General features: G+C 40.8%; 1 protein-coding gene across 2 annotated transcripts in view; it reads right to left on the minus strand.

The window, feature by feature from the left end:
* The window catches only part of AOAH (acyloxyacyl hydrolase), a 177,719-nt gene that overhangs the window by 124,408 nt on the left and 28,411 nt on the right, over nucleotides 1–24,900 (minus strand). For both annotated transcript variants that reach the window (XM_068550049.1, XM_068550048.1), the window contains exons 4-5: nucleotides 22,631–22,697; nucleotides 14,722–14,821 (exon numbers count right to left, since the gene is read on the minus strand). In XM_068550049.1, coding sequence (XP_068406150.1) covers nucleotides 14,722–14,821; nucleotides 22,631–22,697 — 167 coding nt within the window. The remainder of the gene's footprint in view (nucleotides 1–14,721; nucleotides 14,822–22,630; nucleotides 22,698–24,900) is intronic.

A 24,900-nucleotide genomic window follows, 5' to 3' on the forward strand; every position in this document is an offset into this window, starting at 1 on the left:
ACTCCATGGGCTTTTCTTATTATTTGATATTGTCCTACTCTTTAAACACATGATTTCTGGCAAATAATTGGGTTCGTCAGATAGTGGGTGTGGTTCAGTCATTGGGCTGTCTTGGGTCAAGTACTTTGTAACATACTATTCTAATTTTTTACTGTTATTCTATTTGCGTTCAGGTTCCTAGATCAGTCTTGCCTTATGTTACACAACTAATCAATTTCTTCATCGTAGTTTCCTACTGTTGCCGTAACAGATTACCACAAATTTAGTAGCTTAAAAACAACACAAATTTATTCTTCTTTTTTTGGCCATGCCACTCGGCCTGTGGGATCTTTAGTTCCCTGAGCAGAGATCGAACCCATGCCCTCTGCAGTGGAAGCACGGAGTCTTAACCACTGGACCACCAGGGAAGTCCCCACAAATTTATTCTTTTATAGCTCTGGAGGCCAGAAGTCCTAAATGAGTCTTAGGAGGCTAAAATCATGTGTCAGCAGGGCTGGTTCCCTCTGTACTTTCCAGGGGGAGAATCTGTTTCTTGCCTCTTCGGTTTCTAGCAGCTGCACACATTCCTTGGCTGATGGCCTCATCACTCTGACCAATACGTCTGTTGCCACATTTTCTTCTCCCATGCTGATCCTCCTGCCTTTCTCTTATAAGGACCCTTGTGATTACATTGGGCTCGTCCAGATGATTCAGGATAATCTCTCCATCTATAGATCCTTAACTTAATCATGCTTGCAAAGTCTTTTTTGCCATGTAAGGTAACGTTCACAGATTCTGAGGACTAGGATGTGGACCTCTTCGGGGAGGCCATTATTCTGTATACAATACTGCTCATTGAACAAATATTTATTGAGCAAGTAATAGACGCAGTGAAATGTGCTGGGCTCTGGGGAAGTCACAGGGAACTTGAGAAATAAATCAGCCAGATTATCTGCTTTCATGGAGCTTACATGTTAACAGAAGGAGCAGACATTAAATAATAATTTTACAGTTATTTACCTTATTGTACAACTGTTTAATTACAGTTGTGATAAGTTCTGGAAGCATGGAATGCCATGAAAGAAGAGGAATCCTAGAGGACCTAACTTAACTTGGAGCATCAAGGAAAACTTCTTAGAAGAAATGACTTCTGATCTGAGCTCAGATGTGGGTGATTAATTAGGTAAGATAAGGGCCAAGAGCGGAAGCTGAGAGACCAATGATTAAAATTTTAAAACTCAAAGTATCTTTTAGAACTTTTCAAATTCAATAGGGTCATTAGCTTTTCTTGAGCTAAGGGAAGAAAGCATATTCTCAAGAGATATATGGTTGTCGTTATTTTTTAACTTCTCAAAAGCAGGCAAGAAACATTTCCAAATTTGAATACCGTATAAGTAAGTACCTTCCTTGGAATTATCTGATTTCTTCTACTTATCAGAAGTTAAGGGTAACTTAACATTTGAATTGTTAGTGCTATCCACTGAAGATTCTTGGGATCGCTAAGAGCTTAATGACCCCCAAATAAGACTTTAAATAAGTCTGAGTAGATACATTCTCCAAGATTCCAAGTATAGACTTAAACCAAAATACGGCTTGGAATGTCTGTCAAATCCTTTGAAATGCTGGGAGAAATGATTGAATAGCAGACTATACATCCAAGTATGGTGTTAAATGCTGTTCTAAGTTCTGTTAGAGTTTTAAACCTTCAAGTCTTCAGGGAGCAATTTAATTTAGTGGTCTCTGATATTTACAGCCTGTCTGTTTCTGTGATCATTTCTTGTCTAATGAACTTCAGAGAGTTTTGCACAGGCAAAATACGTAAGAGGTAGATGGAATCTCATTTAGTTTTCACTTTTTTAATTATGAGAAAAGGATCATCATATCCCCTCATCATTTTTGGCCCCTTGATCTTCTTCTTCTATAGACCAATTTTTTTTGCAGCCTTTGCTCTGTTTTTTCTTTCTGATTTTGTAAGAGCTCTTTGAATCATGGAGAAAATAATTCATAGTGTGGCATATTACAAAAACATTTCCCAGTTTGCCATTTGTCTTTTGACTTTGTGTATGCCAGGTTTTTATAAGTTAGATGTATTCATATTTCCCTTTGTGACTTTGGGTAAATTACGAATAAAATTGCTCAGGTTTTTCTTCTTTTATGGTTCCATTCTTTATGATTCAACCTTTAATTTATTTGGGATTTATTTTGCTATAAGGAATAGATGAACACCTAGCTTAAATTTTATTCCCCGGATGGCTAGTCTTTAATCCCACCCATTTACTGAATAAACCAGTGTTTTGCCACTGATTTGAAAGGCTATCTTTTTTATCAAAAACAAGAATCTCAAATGCATCTGGGTTTATTTTTAGACACTATATTCTGTTCCAGTTTAAGCTTTTAAGCTGACTTTTTTGCATCTAGATGGCTATATTCCCCTGTAATTTACCTCACTGCTCATAATTTCCTGAGATGTTTAAAGAGGAACCTTAGAAATATTGTCAAGTAAACAACTCCACAACCAACAATTTACTTGAATTTTGATTTCTCATCTATACAATTGGGATAATGGAATAACTTCACAATTGTGTTGGAGGATTTTAGATGATGTATGATAAGTACTTAGTCCAGCTTTTGGTATGTTATAGCCACTCAGATTGTGGTTGTCAATTGCCTTTTATTTTTCAGCCCCTAATGTGTACCTATCATACAATAGGGGCTTAGTTAATGTATATTATGAGACTAAGAGAATGACTGTCTATGCCTTGAAAGCCTATCAGTTTTAGCCAAGGCTCTTTTCACCTTAGTACCATTTCTGGCCTCAGTTATCATAGATATGGTTGTCTTCCAGACACAGCTATGAGTTTATTAAGTGAGGTAATTTGGAAAACTTTATTAAGTCTTCCAGAATATCAAGGTACACAAAAAATGTTCCAAAGCTGTAGGTTATTCTTTCTCGGATGTTTGTTCCCTCCAAAAATAACATTTGAGTTTTTAATGATTTGCCAAGTCACAGTTGAAGAATAGCCATCGCTCAAGAAGGAAATTTCCTTAACCTAAAACTCTGATGATCACACAAATGGCTTCTTTCTTATTTAATAATTTATTTTCTCGTAGGCCTGGATTTGTGAGAAAACACTCACATACTATACAGGGTTAGGGTGGAGAACAGGAGAAGAGCAAATACAAGCTGGGTAGGTTGACCAGACAACTGAAGGAGAAGAGAAGCTTAATTTTTTCTATTTAGTTCAGGTTTTGAGCTACTATTTTGCTAGAGTTGTCCATGGTAGTAGCCTTGGAGGCTCCAATGTAACCACGATGACAGAGGAAGGAATTTCCTTTCCTTGTTTGGCACAGAGATTCTGTTAAACTGAGACCACTTAATCATTTTTATTTTCTATGTACCTGCCACAAAAAAGCCAAGTCATAACACAGATAGGTTAAAGAAATTTACCCAAACACACACACACACACACACGTGCGCGCACACACACACACACCATGTTGAACAAAATGGAGCTCGGGATCAGAGATTATTTTTCTTGAACAAGAACAAAGGAATAATTGATGGTTACTAGAGAACAGTTTGGTTTTAAACAGAGGAGATGCTAAACTCCAATCCTCTTGCCAATTCGACCTCACTGCTCATTCATTAATTCATTTTATTAATAAAAATCACCATTTATTGAACATATACTTGATTCCAAGAACTGTGGTAGCCTCTGAGAACATGCCTCCAAAACTATTCAAGTTTGAGGCTCCTATTATAATGAACTCTAGGCTGTCTCAGTAGGGGAATAATGCAGAGATGCATTTCTGGGAGATAACCATGGCCTTGGTCAGAGTGGAGAACTGGAAAGGACAGAGTGGATGCCCATGATGAGTCATCTGGAAGATTAGTGGCAGGAAAGGCCCAAGTCTAGATAGATGGATCAAGACATCTTTTTTTTTTAATTAAAAAATATTTTATTGTTAAAAAAAATGGGATCAAGACATCTTAAGGCTTAGGCTGGGTCTGTAAAAAAGATAAAGAAGAAGATGCACTGGGAGTACAGACTCCAGCAAGTGCTGGGAAGGAATGTAGAGAGAAGGGGTATTATGAAGGCATTGCTGTCCTATTTTATAGAAAGAACTGGGTTCAAATGTAAGCCCATTCATTCAATACACATTTATCGGGCACAAGTAGTGTGCCAGCCTCCTATACCCATACCAGGCAGTGGGGGGAGAGAGCTGGCTCAGGAAGAGTCCCAGCTTTACAACTCGTAGTCCAGCAGTCAGTCTCATAGAGCCAGACACTTAAACTAATGACTAAAATGCAACAGCGGAAGTGCAATGATAGCTGTTAGGACATGGTATCTTGGGGACAATGCGGAAGGGAGTCTAATCCTCACTGGAGTGGGAGCACGAGTGTCAGATGGTTTCTTGCAGAAGGTGACAACTGAGCTGGGTCTTAAAGGATGACTCAGGGAAAGGGTATATTATAGGTACAGGGGGAAATAGAGCAAGGCTGGGAGGTGAGACCCAGCAGGATGTGATGGAAATGATAAGAAGTGTTGAGCTGCTGGAGAGAAATAGATAAGGCAGTTTCTCCAAGAACAAGGCTGGGTAGGTAGGAACAGGTTAGCTAATGGAACTCAGACTTCGTCCTGACCTTGACGGATGGCTCTGAGGGATTTAAGCAGGAAAGGGGACATGGTCTGACTTGCGTTTGGAAACATCACTTTGGTGCCTGGATTTGAGGATTTCAAGGCTGGAGGTAGAGATATCAGTTACAAAGTTGTTGCAGTACCCCATCCTAGAAATGATAAGCCCCTGAATTAGGCAGGTGGAATTGAGGATGGAGAAGGGGGATAGACTAGAAAGAACCATTTAGGCGGGTGAAAGGTGGTTTCAAAACTGAGATCTGGAATATGGGAGGAATAGCTGATGTGGGGAAAAGATAATAGTCCAGTTTCTGACATGTTATGTTCAAGGCGTCTTTGGGACTTACAAATGAGGATATTTATCTGGAAGCTGTATGCACTGGCAGAAGCTCTGAGTGAAGTCTTGAGCTTTATTTGTGAGGCTTACAAGAGCAAACATTCTGTATGTTTATGATGATCAGTCACTCTTCTAAGAATTTTCACACATATTAATTTATGTAACCCTCACATTAGCCCTTGGAGGTAGGCTCTACTATATTCTCCATTTAACATATGAAGAAACACAAGGAAGTTAGGTGATATATCTCAAATCAGTCAGCAAGTACGTGGTGGAGCCAGGGTCACTGACGCCCTCAGGCTGGCATCTGAATCTCTGTGCTTAGCCACCAGGCTGTCTTGCCTATAATCACTCAGGGAGAAAGCCCAGAGTGAGCAGAGTCTTGGCTGGGTGGGTCCTGGTGCTTAGGAAGGGAAGAGTAACCCTCAAAGGGACAGAGGAGTGCAAAGAGAACCAGGAAAGGGCAGAGGAGTTTCGGGAAGGGAGTGGCAAGCAGTGTCAAACGCAGCAGATGATGGATAAGAAGGTTTTTGGATTTGATGTTTAGGAGGTCATTGGTGGCCTTAAGGAGAGGTGTTTCATTAGCGTGATGGGGCTAGAGGCCAGCCTGCAGTAGCTTGAGAAGCAAATGGGAGGTGAAGAAAAGCTCTCCTCTTCTAAAAAGTTGCTGGATTCTGCTGCTGCTGCTGCTGCTAACCCTTATTAGTACTTATTATAAGCAAAGCACTGTCCTAAAACTCAATCCCCTCCCCCCTCAGACAATACATGTACACACATATATGTATGTATGCGTATAAATACAAGTAGAGATATATATTAAATTGTTAAATATTCATAACAACCGTATGAAGTCTGAGTATTATCACCATTTTATAGATGAAGAAACTGAGGCCCAGAGTGATTGAGCAACTTGCTTCAGGAGAGACAGAGTAAGAAACGCAGCCAGGCTTTGAGCCCAGGTGGTCTGGCTCTAAGGCCTGTGCTCATAACCACCCTATTGAACTGCCCCTCAACTAGAGGCAGCAGAGAAATTTGATTGTAGCTGGAGAGGAATGGGGGCTCTGGGAGGTTTATTTTTATATTTAATTTTTGGAATGGGGGAGACCTGAGCAGGTTAATAGGTATCGTCATTTTCTTCCTTGGGTGTAGATAATTTCAGTGCAACCTTGCCCAATTAGCATACTATTATGAGAAAATCCATAAAAAAGGAGTGAACTCTAAATAGATTATTTCTAAAACCTCCAGTTCCCTCAGCCCTTCTATGAGGCCTTATTCCCAGGGGACTGGAGACTAGAAACCCATAAACAGAGTTTGTTAATGAATCCATGAGAAAAGGGGCAGAAATCAAGGAACCAAGGATAATGCTAGGGGATAAGTGGAGACACGTGACTTTGGGTGTCTGGGAAGCTACCAGATGACAAAGAAAAGGCCAGTAGCAGGAGGAGAGACAATACTTTCAGGCTTGTTGATGGCAGCTTTCAGGCTTGAGCCAACACTTCTCACCCTTCAATGCTCATCAGAAGCTTTGTAGAAGTGCATAGGCTCACCCCAGAAATACTGAACCAGATGCACCGAGGTGGGACTCCACACATATTTCTGAAAACCGCTTCACATTCTAAAATAAGCTAAACCTTTTACACTCTGGTATATTCCATTGAGACCAGAAAAATCCTCACAAGAGAGGAAGTAAAGCAAATACATGTTCAGAACTGCCCTTGCCATCTTATCTTTCATTTAACAAATGTTATGAAGCACCTACACTGTGCCAGGCATTGCACAGTCCTGGAAACATGATGGTGAGCAAGAAAGACATGGTCCCTGCCCTCAAGCGCTATGAAAGAAACAAAGTGTTATGTGAGAGCACAAAGGAGACCTTCTTCAGATGGGCGGTTCGGGGAAGGCCCCTGTGAGGAGGGGACATTTCAACAGAAAGCTGAAGGAGGAGAAGGTGCTGACTGTGCAGAGAACTGGAAGGGTTCTGGGCAAAGGGCCCAAGAACAAGGCGCTGAGTCAGGCAAGGCCTGGAGTGCCGCGTCAACACGTACTCCACCTTGAAGACAGTCACCTCCACTCCTTCCCAGGGAGGGCCCAGCCCTTCTCTGCTGACCTTTCTGTTCCTCTTTGCACCCGCTGTTGGAACACTTGTCTCTTCATCATAGTTTGTATACAAGTTGGTCTCCCTGTCTAGAATCACTCTTTGCATCGCGATTGCCCGCCTCATTTGCTGGAATACTGTCCTACATAATTCATTCTCTATAAATATTTGCTGCCGGAAAGAAGAAAACAGAATCATTCTGTAGAAGCTACAGGACTTTAGGCAAGTCTTTTAATCCTCTAGGTCTCAGTGGACTTATTTATAAATAAAATGGTGGAATCATATCTGTCCTGCAGATTTGTGATGGTTAAAAGAGATAGCTTACTCAGGGTGCCTTGCAGCGGGGCTGGCACACAGTAAGTGCTCGAGAAATGTTTGCTGAGGCGTGACTGACTATGCGAGTGACTGACTATATGATTTAACTGGTAATGAGAAAGTTGGGATACTTGTGCAAGGTTCTTGGAAATTAAGCTCTTCATAATATTTCATTAAAGCTAAAACCAGAGCTGTGTTTACTTTCTGACACTGAGGACTGGCTACTCTGAATGTGCTTCATAATTTATGCCAAACACAGGTGTGCTGATGTGAAGAGCTGCAGGTTGAGTTCAGATTCTACTCACTGGGTCAAGACCTTAAGCCCTGGGTCAAGACCTTAAGCCTCAGATGTAAAATATGTTTGATAACTATACCTATAAAATAGAGTTTGGCCCTGTGATACTATACTAAAGTTGGAGCCATCAGTATGAACTCATGTCCACACACACACACACACACACACACACACAGATGGGTAGATTCATGGGTTACATACATACAAATATACTTTACTAAACTCTCCTCTAGGAGGATCTAGAAGCAATGTCATCCTAGTAACAACAGGCACACCCAGCAACCAGATCTCAGTTTCTAAACACCATTCTCCAATAAAAGGAACCAGGTCTCCTTCGAAAATGGTGGATTGTAGGGTTGGGGCAGGAAAAATACAAGATGATGCTGGATCATCTGGCATTACCAGAAAGTAAGGAAATTCTAAAGAAAGAAAGGAAAAAAAGAAGGAATGAAGAAAGGAAGAAAGAAAGAAAGACAACAAGAAAAGAAAAAAAAAAAAAGGAATGGAATGGAGCTGTGTCAAAAGGACCCAGGGCAATCCGAAAGAGCTCCCAGTGGCCAAAGCTGAAAAAATCTGAGCAAGAAAATAAGTAACATAGCACTGAATTATAACTCAAAGTATGAAATACATATACACCAGTCTATATTGGCATAAATGAATAACTGAATACATAAAAAGGGAAGGAGAGATATATCTTTGCAGAAGAATTCCAAATAATATACTCCCTTCTCCAGGAGGTAACCTTAGAGCCCCCATCCTATTGAGTGTGGTTTGGACTTAGTGATCCAGTTCTAAAGAACAGAGAAAAGGAAAAGGGAAAAATAGTGACTTTCCCATGAGGAAGCCTGGCAAACACCACCTCAACAAAGTGATCAAGGTTAACGTCCCCCTGGATGTCATGTGGGTATCAGGTACCCCTGATAAAATGTGATGAGAAGGGCACTTAACCTCTGTGGTGTTCCTTCCACAAAAAAAAAAAAAAGACTCTGCCTAATCAATATAAAAACATCAAACAAATCCCAATTTGAGGGACATTTAATGAACATACTTAACCAGTACTCCTGAAAACTGTCAAGGTCATGAAAAGCAAGGAAATATTGAAAACCCATCATAGACTAGAGGAGACTAGGGAGACCCTAAATGCAACGTGTGTCCTGGATTAGATCCTGGAACAGAGGAAGGACATTAGCGGAAAAACTGGTGAAATCCAAATCAAGTCTGGTTACTAGTCACGTACAAGGGTAATGTTGGCTTCTTTAGTTTTGACCAAATAATGTTAAAATGTTAACATTAGGGGAAACTGAACTTGGGTGAGGGTGTACTCTCTATGGAATCTTCACAACCTTTTTGTAAACCTGAAATTATTCCAAAATAAAAATCTTATTAAAAAAAAACGGAGTTTGGGGGTGATTAAACGGTAAAGCACATTGCAAGCTCACGGAGCTAAGCACATCATTATGAACGGAAGGGCACTGTCCATTGTACAGAAGGAAATTTAGTGATTAATGAATCTTAGAGAATGTTAAATTTCCTGTCCATCTATAATTTTTTCCTAAACCCTATTACCTCCCATTAAAAGAGACACCAGATATTTTATCTGACACTTAATGTTTAAAAAATATAAATTCCTGAGGTCGCACTGCTTATTCCTCAGTTGAACAAGAATTTGTCCTGTGTCACTTTCTCATAAAAAGTGCTAACTTTCTCCTTTCCAAACCCATTTATGTCAGCTTCCTGGTAGTTTGATTCCAGGGAAACACGAATTCCGTGTACATGCACACACGCCCACACACTCAGCACTGGAGAGCTTTTGGTTCCTGCAGAAATCGGATTTACTGCGGGAAAAGCTGTTGCAAAATCTGGATTGCTTTCCTAAGGCAGCAGGTCTCTTTTGCAGTCGTTTAAATGGGTTGGAGGCCCCAGGGAAATAGAAGAATCTATCTCCACTAGCGCACACATTCTGAACATAATTCTCTTGTAATGTGGATCAAAGTGGTGTGAAGTAAGCCTTGACTATGCCTTAGAGATGTTGGTAAATACGGCCCGTCCCTCCAGCTCAGGGGTGGTGAGGAAGGAGGTCGGTTCAAAGCCACAGAGTCTGCTTGGGGATCTCAGAGTTCAGGGACCCAGGAGGGAGCAGCATAAAACTGCGGAGGCTCCAGGCTGCCCCGGGCCCAATCGGGGCTCGTACATGGTAACCCTCTGATCTAAAAATGAGAGGTTTAAAGCAACAGGGCACACATGAAGAAACCACATCCAGTTTTCAGCTGGAGAGCTGTGGTGTCACGATCGTGCTCATGCACATGCACACACAGACACACACTGGCAGCAGGCAGGGCCTTGCTTTGTGTGCAGATGAGAGGAGAAACGCTATAAATAATCCCCCCGAAGTAGGTAACACAAAACCATCTGGGTGGTCTTTACAACACAGTCTGCAATTTTCTTTTTCCTCTCCTCTTCTCTCTCCTCTCCTCCTCTCTCCTTTCTCCTTGTCTTGTCCTCCTCTCCCCTCCACTCTGCCTATTCCCACTCCATCCTCCTCGTGCCCGCTGAACACTGTAGAGTGTTTCTTGCTTCAGTTAATGATGGAAGGAGTTTGTCATTTTTGAGCGCATGGTAGAGAAGGATTTGAAGATGTGACTAAAGGACTGGCGAGAAGTGGGCTGGAATTTCAGCTTTGCTGTAGATAATGAACACGGGTTCGTTGCCGTCCCTATATGCTGTCCCACCTTTCGCTTTTGGCCTCACTAAAGTCAGGCACCTGTTGCTCTGCACTGCGGGACTTCGCCCCTGCAAGCCCCTGGAGCAGAGAGACCCCTTTGTCCCTCTACTCCATAGCATGCATTTCGCAGGGACGATGGCTTGCATTATACTACATTTTACCGGAATCTGAAACACATGAAAAGCAGGACACTGAGGGTGCAGAGTCCTGCTTGTGAGGAACTAGCTCGCCCAGGAGCAGTGGTTTGACTCAGAATACCAATACCCCAGGGGTATCAGTGAGGCATAGAGCACAGTGGTAAGAACTTGGGCTTTAAGGACAAACAGACCCAAGGCTGAATCCTCTCCTTGCCCCTTACTAGCCGTGTAACCTAGGCAAACTCCTTATCTTTTAGTCTCAGTTTCCTCATCTGCAAAATAAGTACACCCCCAAGAGCACTGCTAAATGAGATCACGTATGTAAAGTGCAGTGCCTGGTACATTGCTCACGTACCACGTATGTGCCTGGCAAGATGGAGGTGACAAAGATGGGCAAGATGCAGAGCTGCTGCCTGATATATTTACATTCTAATAAGGAAATCTATGTAAACTTAATATCTCTGTGACTCCCTTTCCTCATCTATAACGTGTGGGTGACGACAATGCTTATTTCATAAGACTGAATGATAAACATACATGAAACATTTAGAAAAGTACGGGCACATTGTAGTACTCGAAAAGGTATTTCATGCTGATGGTTGAGAGGAGAGTTAACATTTTGTGGAGAGGATTAAGAGTTATTTTACAGAGAAGGTGACAATGAGATGAGCTAGAAGGATGGCCTTGGTGTTGACAGGGCATTCTGGGTAGAAGGAATGATTAAGAACAAAGGTGCAGGGTTGGGAAGGTTGAGGTGGGTTCAAGGGGGAGCCAATCACTCCTTTTTGGCTACAGCATGAGCTACACAAGGATAATAGTAGAGGTCCAGGAAGGCTTTTTGAGAATCCTAAAATGCTAAGTGAAAATGTGTACTTAATTGTGCAGGCAATGGAGGTCATAGGCTGTGTACTTAATTGTGCAGGCAATGGAGGTCATAGGCTGCGGGAAATAATATGATTAGAGGTATGCAACAGGAAAATTAGTGTGGCCATGAAGTAAGGACAATTAGAATTTCCATCAGCAATGCAAATGAGAAACTAGTGGCACTTCATTTATTCATTCAACAAATATTTCTTTGTTATGTATAAGGCACCATCCTAGACATTGGGTATACAGAGATGAACAAGATAGAATCTGACCTCCTGGAGGTTATAGCCTAGTGGGAGAGACTCACAGATGATCATGCAGGTATATCATTCAAGACAAGGCAAGTTCAAAGAAAGAACCTACAGGAGCTTTGACAAGAAAAGTGTGTAAAAGAAGTCAGGGATGGCTTCCTCATCCTTCAGGCAAAGATTTTGGGGTGGACAAGATCATATCTATCTTATAGAAAGACATTTCTGGCATCTGGATGGAAAATTTATTGGAAAGAGGTCAAGAGCAGATTTGGTTGAACTAGTTGGGAAGCTACAGCAGGAGTAACATCAAAAGATGATTGTGTGAAAACTTCATGCAATGATACTGTTACTTGTAATAACACAGATGACTCTCACAGACAAAAGAAACCAGACACAAAGAAGAATATACTGTATTCTTCCATTTACATGAAATTCAAGAGTAGAACTTTATATAAATGAACAAACCTGTGGTGGTAGACTTCAGAGTAGTGGCTATATTGGGGGGGTGGTTATTGATTGGAAGGGTCAGGAGGAAGGCTCTGACAGGCTGGAAATTATATCTGTATCTTTACTACTAATTCACACCTGCTTTGTAGGTGTAATTTGTGTGCCATGGGAATGAAAAGTAGGTCTGATATGTACCATTTAAAATAATGCACACTCAAAATGTAATGTTAAGGGGGAAGAGTAGGATAAAAATTTGTACATATAACATTATCATAACTCTCAAAGAAATTAATATAATTTATTTAAAAATTAAAAGGAAAATAGCTAATATTTTAATATTGGTTATTTCTGGTGGTGGGATTTCAGTTGACTACTGTGAAGAGATACCCCGAGGGGATTTTCAAAAAACACTGACACAAAGGTTAAGAGACCAACCAACCTCTCTGAGCAAAGGACAGGGATGTGAATCCCAGTTCTGGTCTTTCTCAGGGGAGTGACTTTCAGCAAGTTCCGTAACCTTTTTAACCCTCAGTTTCCTCAGTCTTAGAAAAGGGGTCATCATGGTGCTTCCATGCTGGGGCTATTTGGGGGACTAGACAGGATGAAGAGTAAGCACAGTGAATGCTCAGTAAATATCAGTTATTGCTATTAAAGGAAATTGTGGAGGCAGAAGAGGATGAAGCTGTCCACATTTGCACCAACTGCCCCTCTTTTCTGTGTCCTCCGTAGAGATGGAGGCTGGCGATGGGATTTGAGGAGGAGGGTGGAGGGACCAGGGAGCACGCCCAGCTGGGGTGGAAGCTGAACATTTCTGAGATGAAATCCTCCAACTTCCTCCCAGCCAGAAAGGATGGTCGAAATGTTCCCAAGTTGGGAATTGAAAAGGGGGTGGTGATGGGAGGACAAGGAAATGCTATTTCGAGTATAAATTGAGTATAAAAATAAAGAATGTCATTTTAAATGGGATAGTTTAAAGTTGAACATTTTGTGACTATGTATAGCTGTGAGTGTGGAAATATATAAAATGATGTTATTTAAGGAAATCACAAAAACCCATATCACTTGCCTTTGTACATAGAGACACGTTATTTCTGTACATTATCAAACAGTGAATATTATTATATTCGCATGCTATTTGAATACATGGAAAAAAAATTTTTTAATGAAAATTAACCCTTCTAGAAATCAGTGGAGACCACATCTTCTCAGGTAGAATTAAGGGAAATTTAACTGGCGCTTAGTCAATAATCGAGGTAGCATGAAATGCACATGTACCCCAGGTATTTGCATCTCTTTCTTCCTGCTCAAGGAGACAGCCTTATGATATTTAATATTACCTGTAACCCAAATCGTGTTCATTGGTTAGGCCAAAAAGTGTTAAAATGACTTTATTTCAATAAGAATAAAAAGGAAATTACAAATAAAACAGAAACCTGTTGTGTTATATATAGAAAGACTATAATTCTGGGAAAGGGGGCATAGAATTTTATTTTATTTTTTTATTTTACTTATTTTGTTTTATTTTATTTTATAGGCAGTTTCTGAAAATCATTATTTTGAGGCCTAACCAGGTCTAATATCATACTCTTATTCATAGCACGAGCAGGAAATTGTGTCCACATTAGTCTGTCTCCATCTGCATTCCAATTCAGAATTGTCAGGACTTCCCTGGTGGTCCAGTGGTTAAGAATCTGTCTTGCAATGCAGGGGATGCCGGTTTGATCCCTGGTCAGGGAACTAAGGTCCCACATGCCGCAGGGCAACTAAGCCCACACACCACAACTACTGAGCCCACATGCCACAACTAGAGAGCCCTCGCACCGCAACTAATAAGCCTGTGCGCCACAACTAGAGAGAAGTCCATGCACTGCAATGAAGAGCCCACACGCCGCAATGAAAGATCCCATGTGCCGCAACTAAGACCCGAAGCAGCCAAAAAATAAATACGTAAATAAATATTAAAAAAATAAATAAATAAAAATTAAAAATTGTCCAACATGATATAATGCACACACGGTATTCTGAAGAGCTACCTCTAAATAATAATGATATTGGTAATAATTTATTAGCTACCATTTTTATTAATATTTATTTATGCAGCAGGTATTGAGCTAAGCATTTTATATATACTAGTTCACCTACTTCCCCCAACAAATTTATGAGGGAGGTATTTTAGGTATTTTGTTAGACCGATTTTATGGGTGAGAACAATAAAGCTTAGACTAGGGGGAACAACTGCCCAAGTTTTCCCAGGATGTGGGACTTCCAAGTGCTTATACCAGGAAAGTGCTGGGCAAACTGCATGAGTTGGTCACTCTATAAAAGTAACTTGCTTGATTTTTAAGGGGTGGAGAGGGATTTAACCTCTTCTCACCTTGGCTGGTCAGATTTCCTATGTACTGCCGCCCCAGCTCTAGATTACAGTCTAAAATAAACAACAAAGACATTCTTTGGTGGCATGGGGGAGGGATCTAAGTTGAAGTTTGGGACTATTATTCCAGGCGATGTAATGGAAAATGTCATTTTGCCGGTCCCTGTCCCCAAACCACTGAGCCAGTGAAGCTGAACCTCCCTTTACCAGATTTCCAAAGGGCTTGCATATCACCGTAATCTGACATTCAGAACGAAAAAGCACTCACCTTGGGAAGGGGATAGAGGTGACACAAGGGTTGGCCAGGGTCCTGTTTACAAAACTCCAGGGTGTGACACACCACATCAGCATTCACATCCGCTCTGAGCCTGGAGGGAAATAGGGCAAAACAAAGGATATTTAAAAGCTCTCAGGCATTAGGAAACAAAAGCTATTTCAAAAGAAGGTCAGTTCCCAGAATGGATTCTAGTATGGCCTTTGAGTCCAGTTCCATGCAGCTGCTGGATCATAACGATTTCCTGCCACTTGCTCTCTCCTACTTTTAGAATAAGGTCCTGGGGGTGGGGAGAGGGGGCTAACAGCACTGGGCTGTGAGCCGGCCTCTCACACGGGCACTGTGATGCTTTTCAGGAGAAGCCGCAAATAAAACTGAGAAAGGAAAAATGGACAGGGGTGTAATTTCACGGGAACAACATTATTTTTTTAAATTTATTTATTTTTGGCTGTGTTGGCTCTTTGTTGCTGCGCGCAGGCTTTCTCTAGTTAAGACGATTGGGGGCTACTCTTCGCCGTGGTGCGTGGGCTTCTCATTGCTGTGGCTTCTCTTGTTGTGGAGCACGAGCTCTAGGTGCAGGGGCTTCAGTAGTTGTGGCACGTGGGCTCAGTAATTGTGGCTCACGGGCTCTAGAGCATAGGTTCAGTAGTTGTGGCTCACGGGCTCAGTTGCCCGGAGGCATGTGGGATCTTCCCAGACCAGGGCTCGAACCTGTGTCCCCCGCACTGGCAGGCAGACTCTCAACCACTGCACCACCAGGGAAGCCCCAGAACAACATTTTAATGTTTGCTGAGCCTTATAGCAAAAAATCTTTGATATAGCCTTAAACATCTAAAATTATTTTCTTAGATATAATCCAAATCACCTCTTTTCCTTTTAAAGTAAATATGCTTATATTTGACTTTTTCCCCTGAGTATGGTGTAAGGATAGTGCTCTTCAAACATTTTGGTTTATGTCTAGGTTTGAAGGGGTTAAAACAAACCTTGCATATTCATTTTCTACATGCCACCCCCAACACTCTTAAACCAAGAAGGATGAGTATAATGTGCTGCTTCAAATGAAGGAACAAGTCATGTGTGGACTTAGAGTAACTTTTCCAAGTAAACTACTGATTCAAACTCAAATCAAAACAATAAAAACAAAGACTCCAGAAACATACATTGGTAATATCTAGAGACTAATCTTGGAAGGACAGTTATAAATTCTAGAAGCTATTTTGAGGGGTTTCTTCTCAACTCACATGATCACTTAACTGTCCCCCTTCACCTGTAGGGGTGGGTTCCTGGCAACTGTGCATATACTTCATATCTCCTGCCAGTTGATTGGTCCTCATTAGACTGCAATTCAAGTAGGACCAATCATATTCTCTCTCAGGGAAATTTGGAATTGGCATTAAAAAGTCTGACTTCATTCTGGGCTGTTCCAAGAATAGCAGGAGCTATAGTGACTGGGGACTGTAATGTCATTTCCTGCCATGAGGACAGAGCATTTGGAAAGCTAGTCTGTAGGATGGGGTTCAGGGGGCAGAACCCAATGTGTGCAGTGAGGAAGACTCTGTTCCTGGTGGCTTCCCAGTCCTGTTTCCAGCTCTGTCTGAAGCCTGGATATTTTCCTGCCTTTAAGTTCCATGACATGCTTTAGGTGCCCTTGTAATAAATCTACTCTAACACCCTCCCCCTCCAACTATTACAGTGACTATCTCTACAGCTACTACAATCACTACCACCATTCTTCTCTCCCTGACCCTCCTCCTCTTCCTCTTCCTTCTACTTCACAAGCAAAGCTAAGTTGTTTCTGTTTTTTTGCTTTTTTTGACTGAATGCAGTCACAGCCCATGCATGGGCCAGCCCTTGAGAAGCACTGGTGAGCTTGGCAATGCTTGGCCCTGTGACCAGGGCCTGGATGCAAGTCATTGGATCTTCTCCCTGGCTTCATTCCTGTTTCTGCTTTATTTCTCCAATAACCATTCCATCAACCCTCCATTAGGTTGTCCACTCCTCCAAGGGAGTTTTCTACCTGGACATGCAGAATAAAAAACAAGATTTAGAGAGGTAAAACAAAAGCAAGGTGCAAACAAAACAAAATAAAACAGAAACGCATCCTGGTTTCACTTAGTGTGCATAAGTAGCACTTTTAATAGTTGCTGAACGTTGAAACATCTTTAAAAGCTCTAATAACCTTAACTTTGGACTGCCAAGCAAAAAGTGCGAGGAGGGGCCTTGAGTCTTAATTTATATCATGAACCTTCTTGCAGAAAGAACTGCCCCAATATTAATGAAAAGCCTATCGGAGAAAGAGAGCCCATCTCAGAGATCTTTAAATATTTTGATGTGATCCAGGAATCCCATTCCTGGGCATGTATCAGGAAAAGATGAAAACTCTAATTTGAAAAGACACATGCACCCCAATGTTAACAGCAGCACTATTTAGAATAGCCAAGACATGGAAGCAACCTAAGTGTCTATCAACAGGTGAATGGATAAAGAAGATGTGATATATGTGTGTGTGTGTGTGTGTGTGTGTGTGTCTATATATATAGACACACACATACACAATGGAATAAAAAAGAATTAAACAATGCCATAAAAAAGGATGAAATAATGCCATTTGCTGCCACATGGATGGACCTAGAGATTATCATACTAAGTGAAGTAAGTCAGAGAGAGAAAGACAAATGTTATATGATACCACTTATATGTGGAATCTAAAAAATAGTACAAATGGACTTATATACAAAACGGAAATAGACTCACGGACATAGAAAAGAAACTTATGGTTACCAAAGGGGAAAGGGGAGGGATAAATTAGGAATATGGGATTAACAGATACACACTACCATACATAAAACAGGTAAACAACAAGATTTTACTGTGTAGCATAGGGAACTATATTCAATATCTCGTAATAAACTATAATGGAAAATAATAAAAAAGAATATATGTATAACCCAATCACTTTGCTGTACCCCTGAAACTAAGACAGTATTGTAAATCAACTATACTTCAATTAAAAAAAGAGAAAATATTTTGATGGTCACTAGTATGTGAAAACATAGGCTGGGATCATGGCTTTCAAATTTCATACCAGCTGAATGAGACTAACAATGTGACTGGCTAGACGGCTTTTCAGCTTTTTGTGAGCATCTGAGTTAAGACAGGAAAGCGAGCTCATCATGAGAGTCATCTGCTTGGCCCCAGGGTTCCTTCATAGGAGGTGGAGGGGAAGGTAACTTAAAGGTAACTAAGCTGTGGGACAAGCAGTTTGTGACACACAAGATCCATTACCAAAGTAATGTCTACCAAGGGTCAGTAAATCAGGAGAGGGCGGCTGTTTTCACACATCTGTTCTCAACTTAATGGTTCATTTATTTAATTGATGACTGCTGTCTTTGGGGGGATCTGGTACTTTATGGACTCAGGAGAGTAATAAATAAGGCTCTGCTTAATCTTTTTTTTTTTCCAACCTAAGGCCAATATCCCATCTGTGGCAATTCAGAACCACCAGAGCCAATTCATCATATAGTGTCCAAGATCTATTCTCTTTCCCCTGCAAACAGAGCAAAATTTCAAGTAAGCGAACTTGAATGTGGGAGTGGGGATGGGGGTCCCTCATTCAGAGAGTGAGACTTGTGTTCTCTGAACTGAAAAATTGAAGAGGGGAACTGGGTATGTGGTTTCCCTCCCCAGTCCTCTAAGATCAGAGCTTTATCATCAAAAGACTGGAATTGAGAAGCACTCCTTTGGACAAGAATAGAAAGTGCTGAGCCTCATACATCCAGACAAGTGTAAGACCATGACAATGTGCAAGATGCAAAGAAGTGGCAAAATAGCATGTGTGCTCTTAACCAACCTTGGGATAGAAGGCCTAGGCTATACATAATTTGTGAAATCCTTAGGAAATCTCCAAACCCTTAATAACTATTCCCATCCAACATTGCCTTCTTTTCCCTGGAGCTGCAAATAAGATCAAAATGGTCACATTTCAATTTACATCCTTTACTACCTTTACAGGTAACAGAGTTGTACAGGAGTGAGTCATGTGGGGAGGAAGCTTCAACACATTTGGCAGAGCTAATTAACAAGTTTAATTAAGACCATGGTAGAAGGAAGTCAATGCTGATGATTGTCATCATCATAAATCAAAAGAAGGGAGCACGGTCAGGGTTAAGTTTGAACAGACAGGTAGAGTGATAGCCTATGGCAGGGAGCAAGGACAGGGCCTTTCACACAAGAAAGCTCTCAGATTTAGACCTTTGACATCACTTTCAAAGGAGAATTTATACATTAATGTACAGCCACAGAGATACACTCACAGCATTGAAAGAAGATCTTCCTCATATGACTTAACACTTTTATCTCACTTCTGGACCACACTCTTTAGAGTGTACTAGGAATTTAATCATTTCTATAAATCTTGTCATTACCTTGTCAATGGCTCAGTTGTATTATTGTACTTTATATTTTTGCTATTTAAAAATACGTTAATTACATTTAAGTTGTACCAAAATTGTTTTAAACCCTGTTTTGCATTTTTCTTCTAAACATGTTAGTAGTTTAGGCCTCTCCTGATTTCTGAAAACCCCTAAGTTTGGAATATAAGATTTTATGATTGAGAGCATAAATAGATACCATGAAGCAAGGTGAGATGAACAGAAGACCAGCATCAGCTTTGCTATGGCAACCTCTGGCACAACAGAAGTCAAGACAAGGAAGACCGAGCACGTGGTCACTGGCTAGGCGTGGTTGCTCCCGGAAGTAGCCCCGCCCCGCCTGACCCAGGTTCTTGGGCTAATGAATGCCGGAGTACTCAGGTGTCCCACTTCCTAACAACATCCTGTGGTTCGCCTGTGGGTAGGAAATGTAGTTGCTGAATAATTAGTCCATGAATCATTGAGAATTGACCTGTGAAATAATGAGGAGGGATGCCCTCTGGGTTAGGAAACACATTTAGTATTGGAAGCCTGAAATTCAGGTAAAACTAAATCATAAGGTTGTCATGTTCAGGGTCTACATCAGCCCAGAACTGCATGTGATTGATTAAAATAAGCTATAAGAAGAGGCCACCATAGGAAGAGAAATTGCTATCAGCAAGCAACTAATATGGGTCCTGGAAAATTACACACAAACAAAACTAATAGTGGACGCAGCCACAAAGGGGGATCATTTATTATATCTATCTTTCTTCAAAGTGGCCTCCCCCATACTAATGAGAATTAGTCATCTTATGACTCTCAAAGGAAAAACTTTCTTCCCCTCCCCACCACCTATTCAGCCTCTTTCAAGTGGCTTGCCAGGTCCATTTTTTCTCAACACCCTGTGTCCACTTATAGTTATTTGAGGTGGGGACTGTCTCTTGTACAGTCCACAGCTGTAGTTATCTAGTACAGTGTCTGTCTGTCCTCTCTTTGATCCCATGCTTAACTGGCTCTTGCGCTCAGCGCCCTCTAGCCAGCTACAGAAGAGCATTGGGTTTCCCAGTGAACTCAGGCCACTTCCCTATTACTCCCAGCACACTTGGTAGCTAATCTCTGACATCCCTTTTGCATATCTGTGTGTACTGCCCTCTTTGGCTTCTGTGACTGTTTTCCACTTACTTCTCTGGTTCCCTGATCTAGGCCCAGGAAAACCTCTCTGGCCAAGCTGATGTTTCCCCCAGAGGACCTGGCTCAGACTAGGTGTGTAAACAGATTCATTGAATAGGCTAAATTGTTTTCTTTTCTTTAGTTCATCTGTAGTGATAATTTTATTTTTATAAAGAATGAATCAATTTAACAAATGTTTACTAAAGGCTTTCTATGCTCAAGTATTGCACCAAGCCCTGGAGATACAAAGCTCCCTGCTTCCCCTTCCTCCCACCCTTCCTTCCACATATTCAGTATTTTGCTTAAGATGAATAAATGTAGTCTTAGTCCTCAGAAGTCTTTCAATCTAGTTAGCAACTCAAAAAAGTAAATGGAGAATTAAAGTACAAACAGACATGATAAGTGCTGTGCTAGGGGTTTGCACAGGATAGGAAGAATGTGTGTGAGTCTGTGTGTGTGTGTTGGGGGTATCTATCTTAGCCTAGGGAGGGTCAGGAAAGCTTCCAGAGGAAGTGACCCTGGAGCTGAGGTCCAAAGAAGTAAGATTTGTTTGGGGTACAGGTTTTGGATGTGCCAGGCTGAGCGAACAGCTCATGCAAAGGTCCTGAGGCAAAAACCTTCTCATGTGTGGGGAGAATTACAAGTGGTTTGGAGCATGGTGTGCTGTGGAGCAGCCAGGGATGAGTCTGAAAATGTCCTCAGGGGTCAGTTCATAAAGAGCTTTGTGTAGGGGACTAAGGAATCCTGCAAAGGGTGTGAAAATTTTGTGTTGGAGATTGCCATAATTAGTTTTGCATTAAAAAGCTATCTAGCCAGCTAGAATGTGGATTATGGACTTGCAAGGCAATGGGCAATCCTGCAGGGCTGGGGTCCTATTAGGAGGCAGTGGCAGTAATAGAGATATGAGCTAAGAAGAAGGGGTCCCTGCCTTCCAAAAACTCCCAGTCCAGGGCTCATGAAAAATCACTGACCACAGTAGAGGGAGGGCAATATAAATAGAGGCAGGTGCACAGCACGATGGAACACTGATCATCCCTCTGGTCTGTATCATTTTAAGTTCCTTTTGTCTTTAGAATTCTGTAACTGCAGGCTACCCTTCTGTGGGGTTAGCTTCTCTGAGCCACTCTGCTCTGAGGCTAATATTAGGCATATAAAATAGGAACATGTAAGAATGTTCACAGTAGCACTGTTCACAAGTGCCACATGTGAACAGTGCAAAACCAGAAAACAACCCAAACACCCGTCAATGGGAGAGTGAAGAAATAGACTCTTGTAGAGACACAATGGAATATTGTGTGCAGTCAGAGTGCATGAACTACAGCAGTGACACAAATCTGTGGATGAATCTTAGACATACAAATGTAAGTGGTAAGTCCCCAAAGATTATGAACAATGTGATACTCTCTTCATAAAGTAAAGAAATAACCAGAATTTTAAAATATGCTTTAAAGGAATATATAAAATAAATATATTAATAATTATTTATTGTATTAGCATATGTTATTTTTATGATTATAATTTATCATATTAATAAAAATATACATATATATAAAGACTATAGAAAAAGGAAACAAGAGCAAGATAACATGGGATTTATTACTCGGGTGGAGAAAAGCTTGAGAATGAAGAGAAGGACCATGTGGTTAGGGTAAGTTATTGTCAAGGACCTAGAATTTGCCTTGGGAGGTAATTTGGAAGCTAATTACAGTATTCAAAGTAACTAGGTAAATAACTAAATAAGAAATACAAGAAAGCCATGTATGAATCCTTGATGAGAAAGTGCCATGAACAGGAATATGATTTATCTGATCCAGTGCTCTGAGCTCAAAAAAGAGAAAAGAAAGAAAGGAAGCAGACAGATAATGATAATGGCGCACATACAGGATCTTGAGGGGTGGGGCTGGAGAGAAGGCCAGGAAACCAGCAGGTGGGAGGAGAGAAGGAAAGAACCTGAGAAGCACGTGGCCCGAGAACCCAGGAGGGAGTGTAGGTCAAGCTCAGGAGAAAGGGTCAAAATCCCATGTCCAGTCACTAGGATCTTGTCATTTGTTGGCATTATTGGTGAAATTCCTTCTGAAAGCCTCTTGGAGAGAAACTGAGCCAGGTTGCCACACTGTAATTCAAAGGGAACCTTTGCCTAGGATCACAAAGGATCTGGGTCAGGTTTGAATTTTCCACTATTAACAAGAACTGGATAGAGATTACGCCCTTTTACAAAAAGTACATCCAACTGGAAATGGAGCCAGCTACCTCCCAGTTTTCCTGCTTCCCCCCCATCACGTCCCAGCAAACAAATCAGATTAATGTGCTGGCATACTTACAGTTTTATGATGTCTGGTCCAAATATGCCTACCACTAAATAGCAGGTGGTCTTCAAGAACAGTTTTTCTAAGAAAAATCAGGGGAAATAAATTATTTTTCATTATGATGAATTTAACACATGAGTTAATAATGATCTTTACTAGGAACTGAAGCTAAGTGCTTAATTTATTATTAATTCAAGTGATTAATTGTAAAGGTTTGGGAGAAATGTTATAGTTAATATACCCACGAAAATATCATTTCCATCTCAGGTTTATGTAAATGGCACTTTGTTTACTGTAGATGTTAAAGACCACTAATTTTTGATAAAAATACAGTTAAATTCTGGAGTCTCATTTTCTTTTGTACAACAGGGAATGTCTGAATGTTGGTAAGGATCTCATTTGTTGATGATGACAGAAACAGGACTTGCTTTAAAGTAAATAATCTGAAATATTGCTTCGTTGAAAATATTCTTCTCTGATGTTCATTTGGGGAAAAAAGACTTTACTTTGGCTATTTAATTTTTGCTGTTGGTATTCCACACATAAAAGGCTACTAACTGTCACAGGTGTCTCTGCATTGCCATCTACACCAGAGAAACACACACACACACACACACACACACACACATATGCAAACCCATGGCCTAGACAACCTCCTTCTCCTGCTTCCCATGTTATGAAAGTACAGGAAGGCTTTATGGATTGGTCTGTTTGGACAAGGAAACCTGTTAAATCTCTGGTCCTGTTTCTCCAGTTTGTCAGCTGACTGTGGAACCCTGGTAATTCTATGGAGGACTTTTCCATGGTTAGGATGGATGGACTGTCCTGGGGACAGATGGGAAACCCTCCCTGAGAAAAATTTTCCTTGTCATACTTACCTCAAACTGCGCTACCAGTTGCTTGGAGAATAGGGTAGTGAAACAACAGGATAAATATGGGAAAACTCTCTGGTACTTCAATTTTACTCAATGGTAAATAATGTAAATATTACTTTTGTATTAAAATAGATAGTTTCATGGGACTTTTTTTGCAATAAAGTATGAGACTTCAAACACATTATGCTTTTGAAGTAGGAACTTAAAACTAATCTCACATTATTATTGACCTTACAGAAATAAAAAGAACGATAAGGAAATACTATGACATCTGCATGGCAGCAAATGAAAGGCAAACTACCAAAACTGACTCAAGAATAAATATACAATCTTAATAGACATACAACAAGAGATTAAATTAGTAATCAAAAATGTCCCATAAAGAAAAGCCCAGGACCAGATAGCTTCACTGGTGAATTGTACCAAACGTTTTCAAAAATCATCTGAATAGATATTCTCCAAAGAAGTTATACAAATAACCAATAAGCACATGAAAAGATGGTCAACATCATCAGCTATTAAAGGAAATGTAAATAAAAACCACAGTGAGATACCACTTGACACCTACGATGATATGTGAGAATAAAAATGACAGATAAGGGTTTCCCTGGGGGCGCAGTGGTTGAGAATCCACCTGCCAATGCAGGGGACACCGGTTCGAGCCCTGGTCTGGGAAGATCCCACATGCCGTGGAGCAACTAAGCCCATAAGCCACAACTACTGAGCCCGAGTGCCACAACTACTGAAGCCCGCGCGCCTAGAGCCCGTGCTCTGCAACAAGAGAAGCCACTGCAATGAGAAGCCCGTGCACCACAACGAAGAGTAGCCCCCGCTCGCCACAACTAGAGAAAGCTTGTGTGCAGCAATGAAGACCTAATGAGGCCAAAAATAAATAAATAAAATAAATAAATTCATTTAAAAAAGAGGTGGTTACTCTTATTAAAAAAGATGACGGATAATAACAAGTACTGATGAGGATGTGGAGAAATCAGAATCCTCATATTCTGCTGGTGGGTGTATAAAATGGTACAGCAACTTTGGTAAACAGTCTGACAGTTCCTCAAATGGTTAAATATTGAGTTACTATGTGAGCCAATAAGCCCACTCCTAGGCCCAAAAGAATTCAAATATTTATATACCCACACAAAAACTTACACATGAACATTCATAGAGGAATTATATAAAATAGCAAAGAAGTGGAAATACCTCAACCCAAATGGCTATTAACTACTGAGTGGATGAACAGAATGGGCTTTCTACACACAACAAGATATTATTCAGCTATAAAGAGTAATGATTTCCTGATACATGCTGCAACATGGATGAACTTAAATACATTATGCTGAGTGAAAGAAACATATTTCTACGATTCCATTTACATGAAATGCCTAGAATAGGCAAATTCACAGA

Source organism: Eschrichtius robustus, chromosome 8 (assembly GCF_028021215.1).
Source record: "Eschrichtius robustus isolate mEscRob2 chromosome 8, mEscRob2.pri, whole genome shotgun sequence".
Classification (NCBI taxonomy): domain Eukaryota; kingdom Metazoa; phylum Chordata; class Mammalia; order Artiodactyla; family Eschrichtiidae; genus Eschrichtius; species Eschrichtius robustus.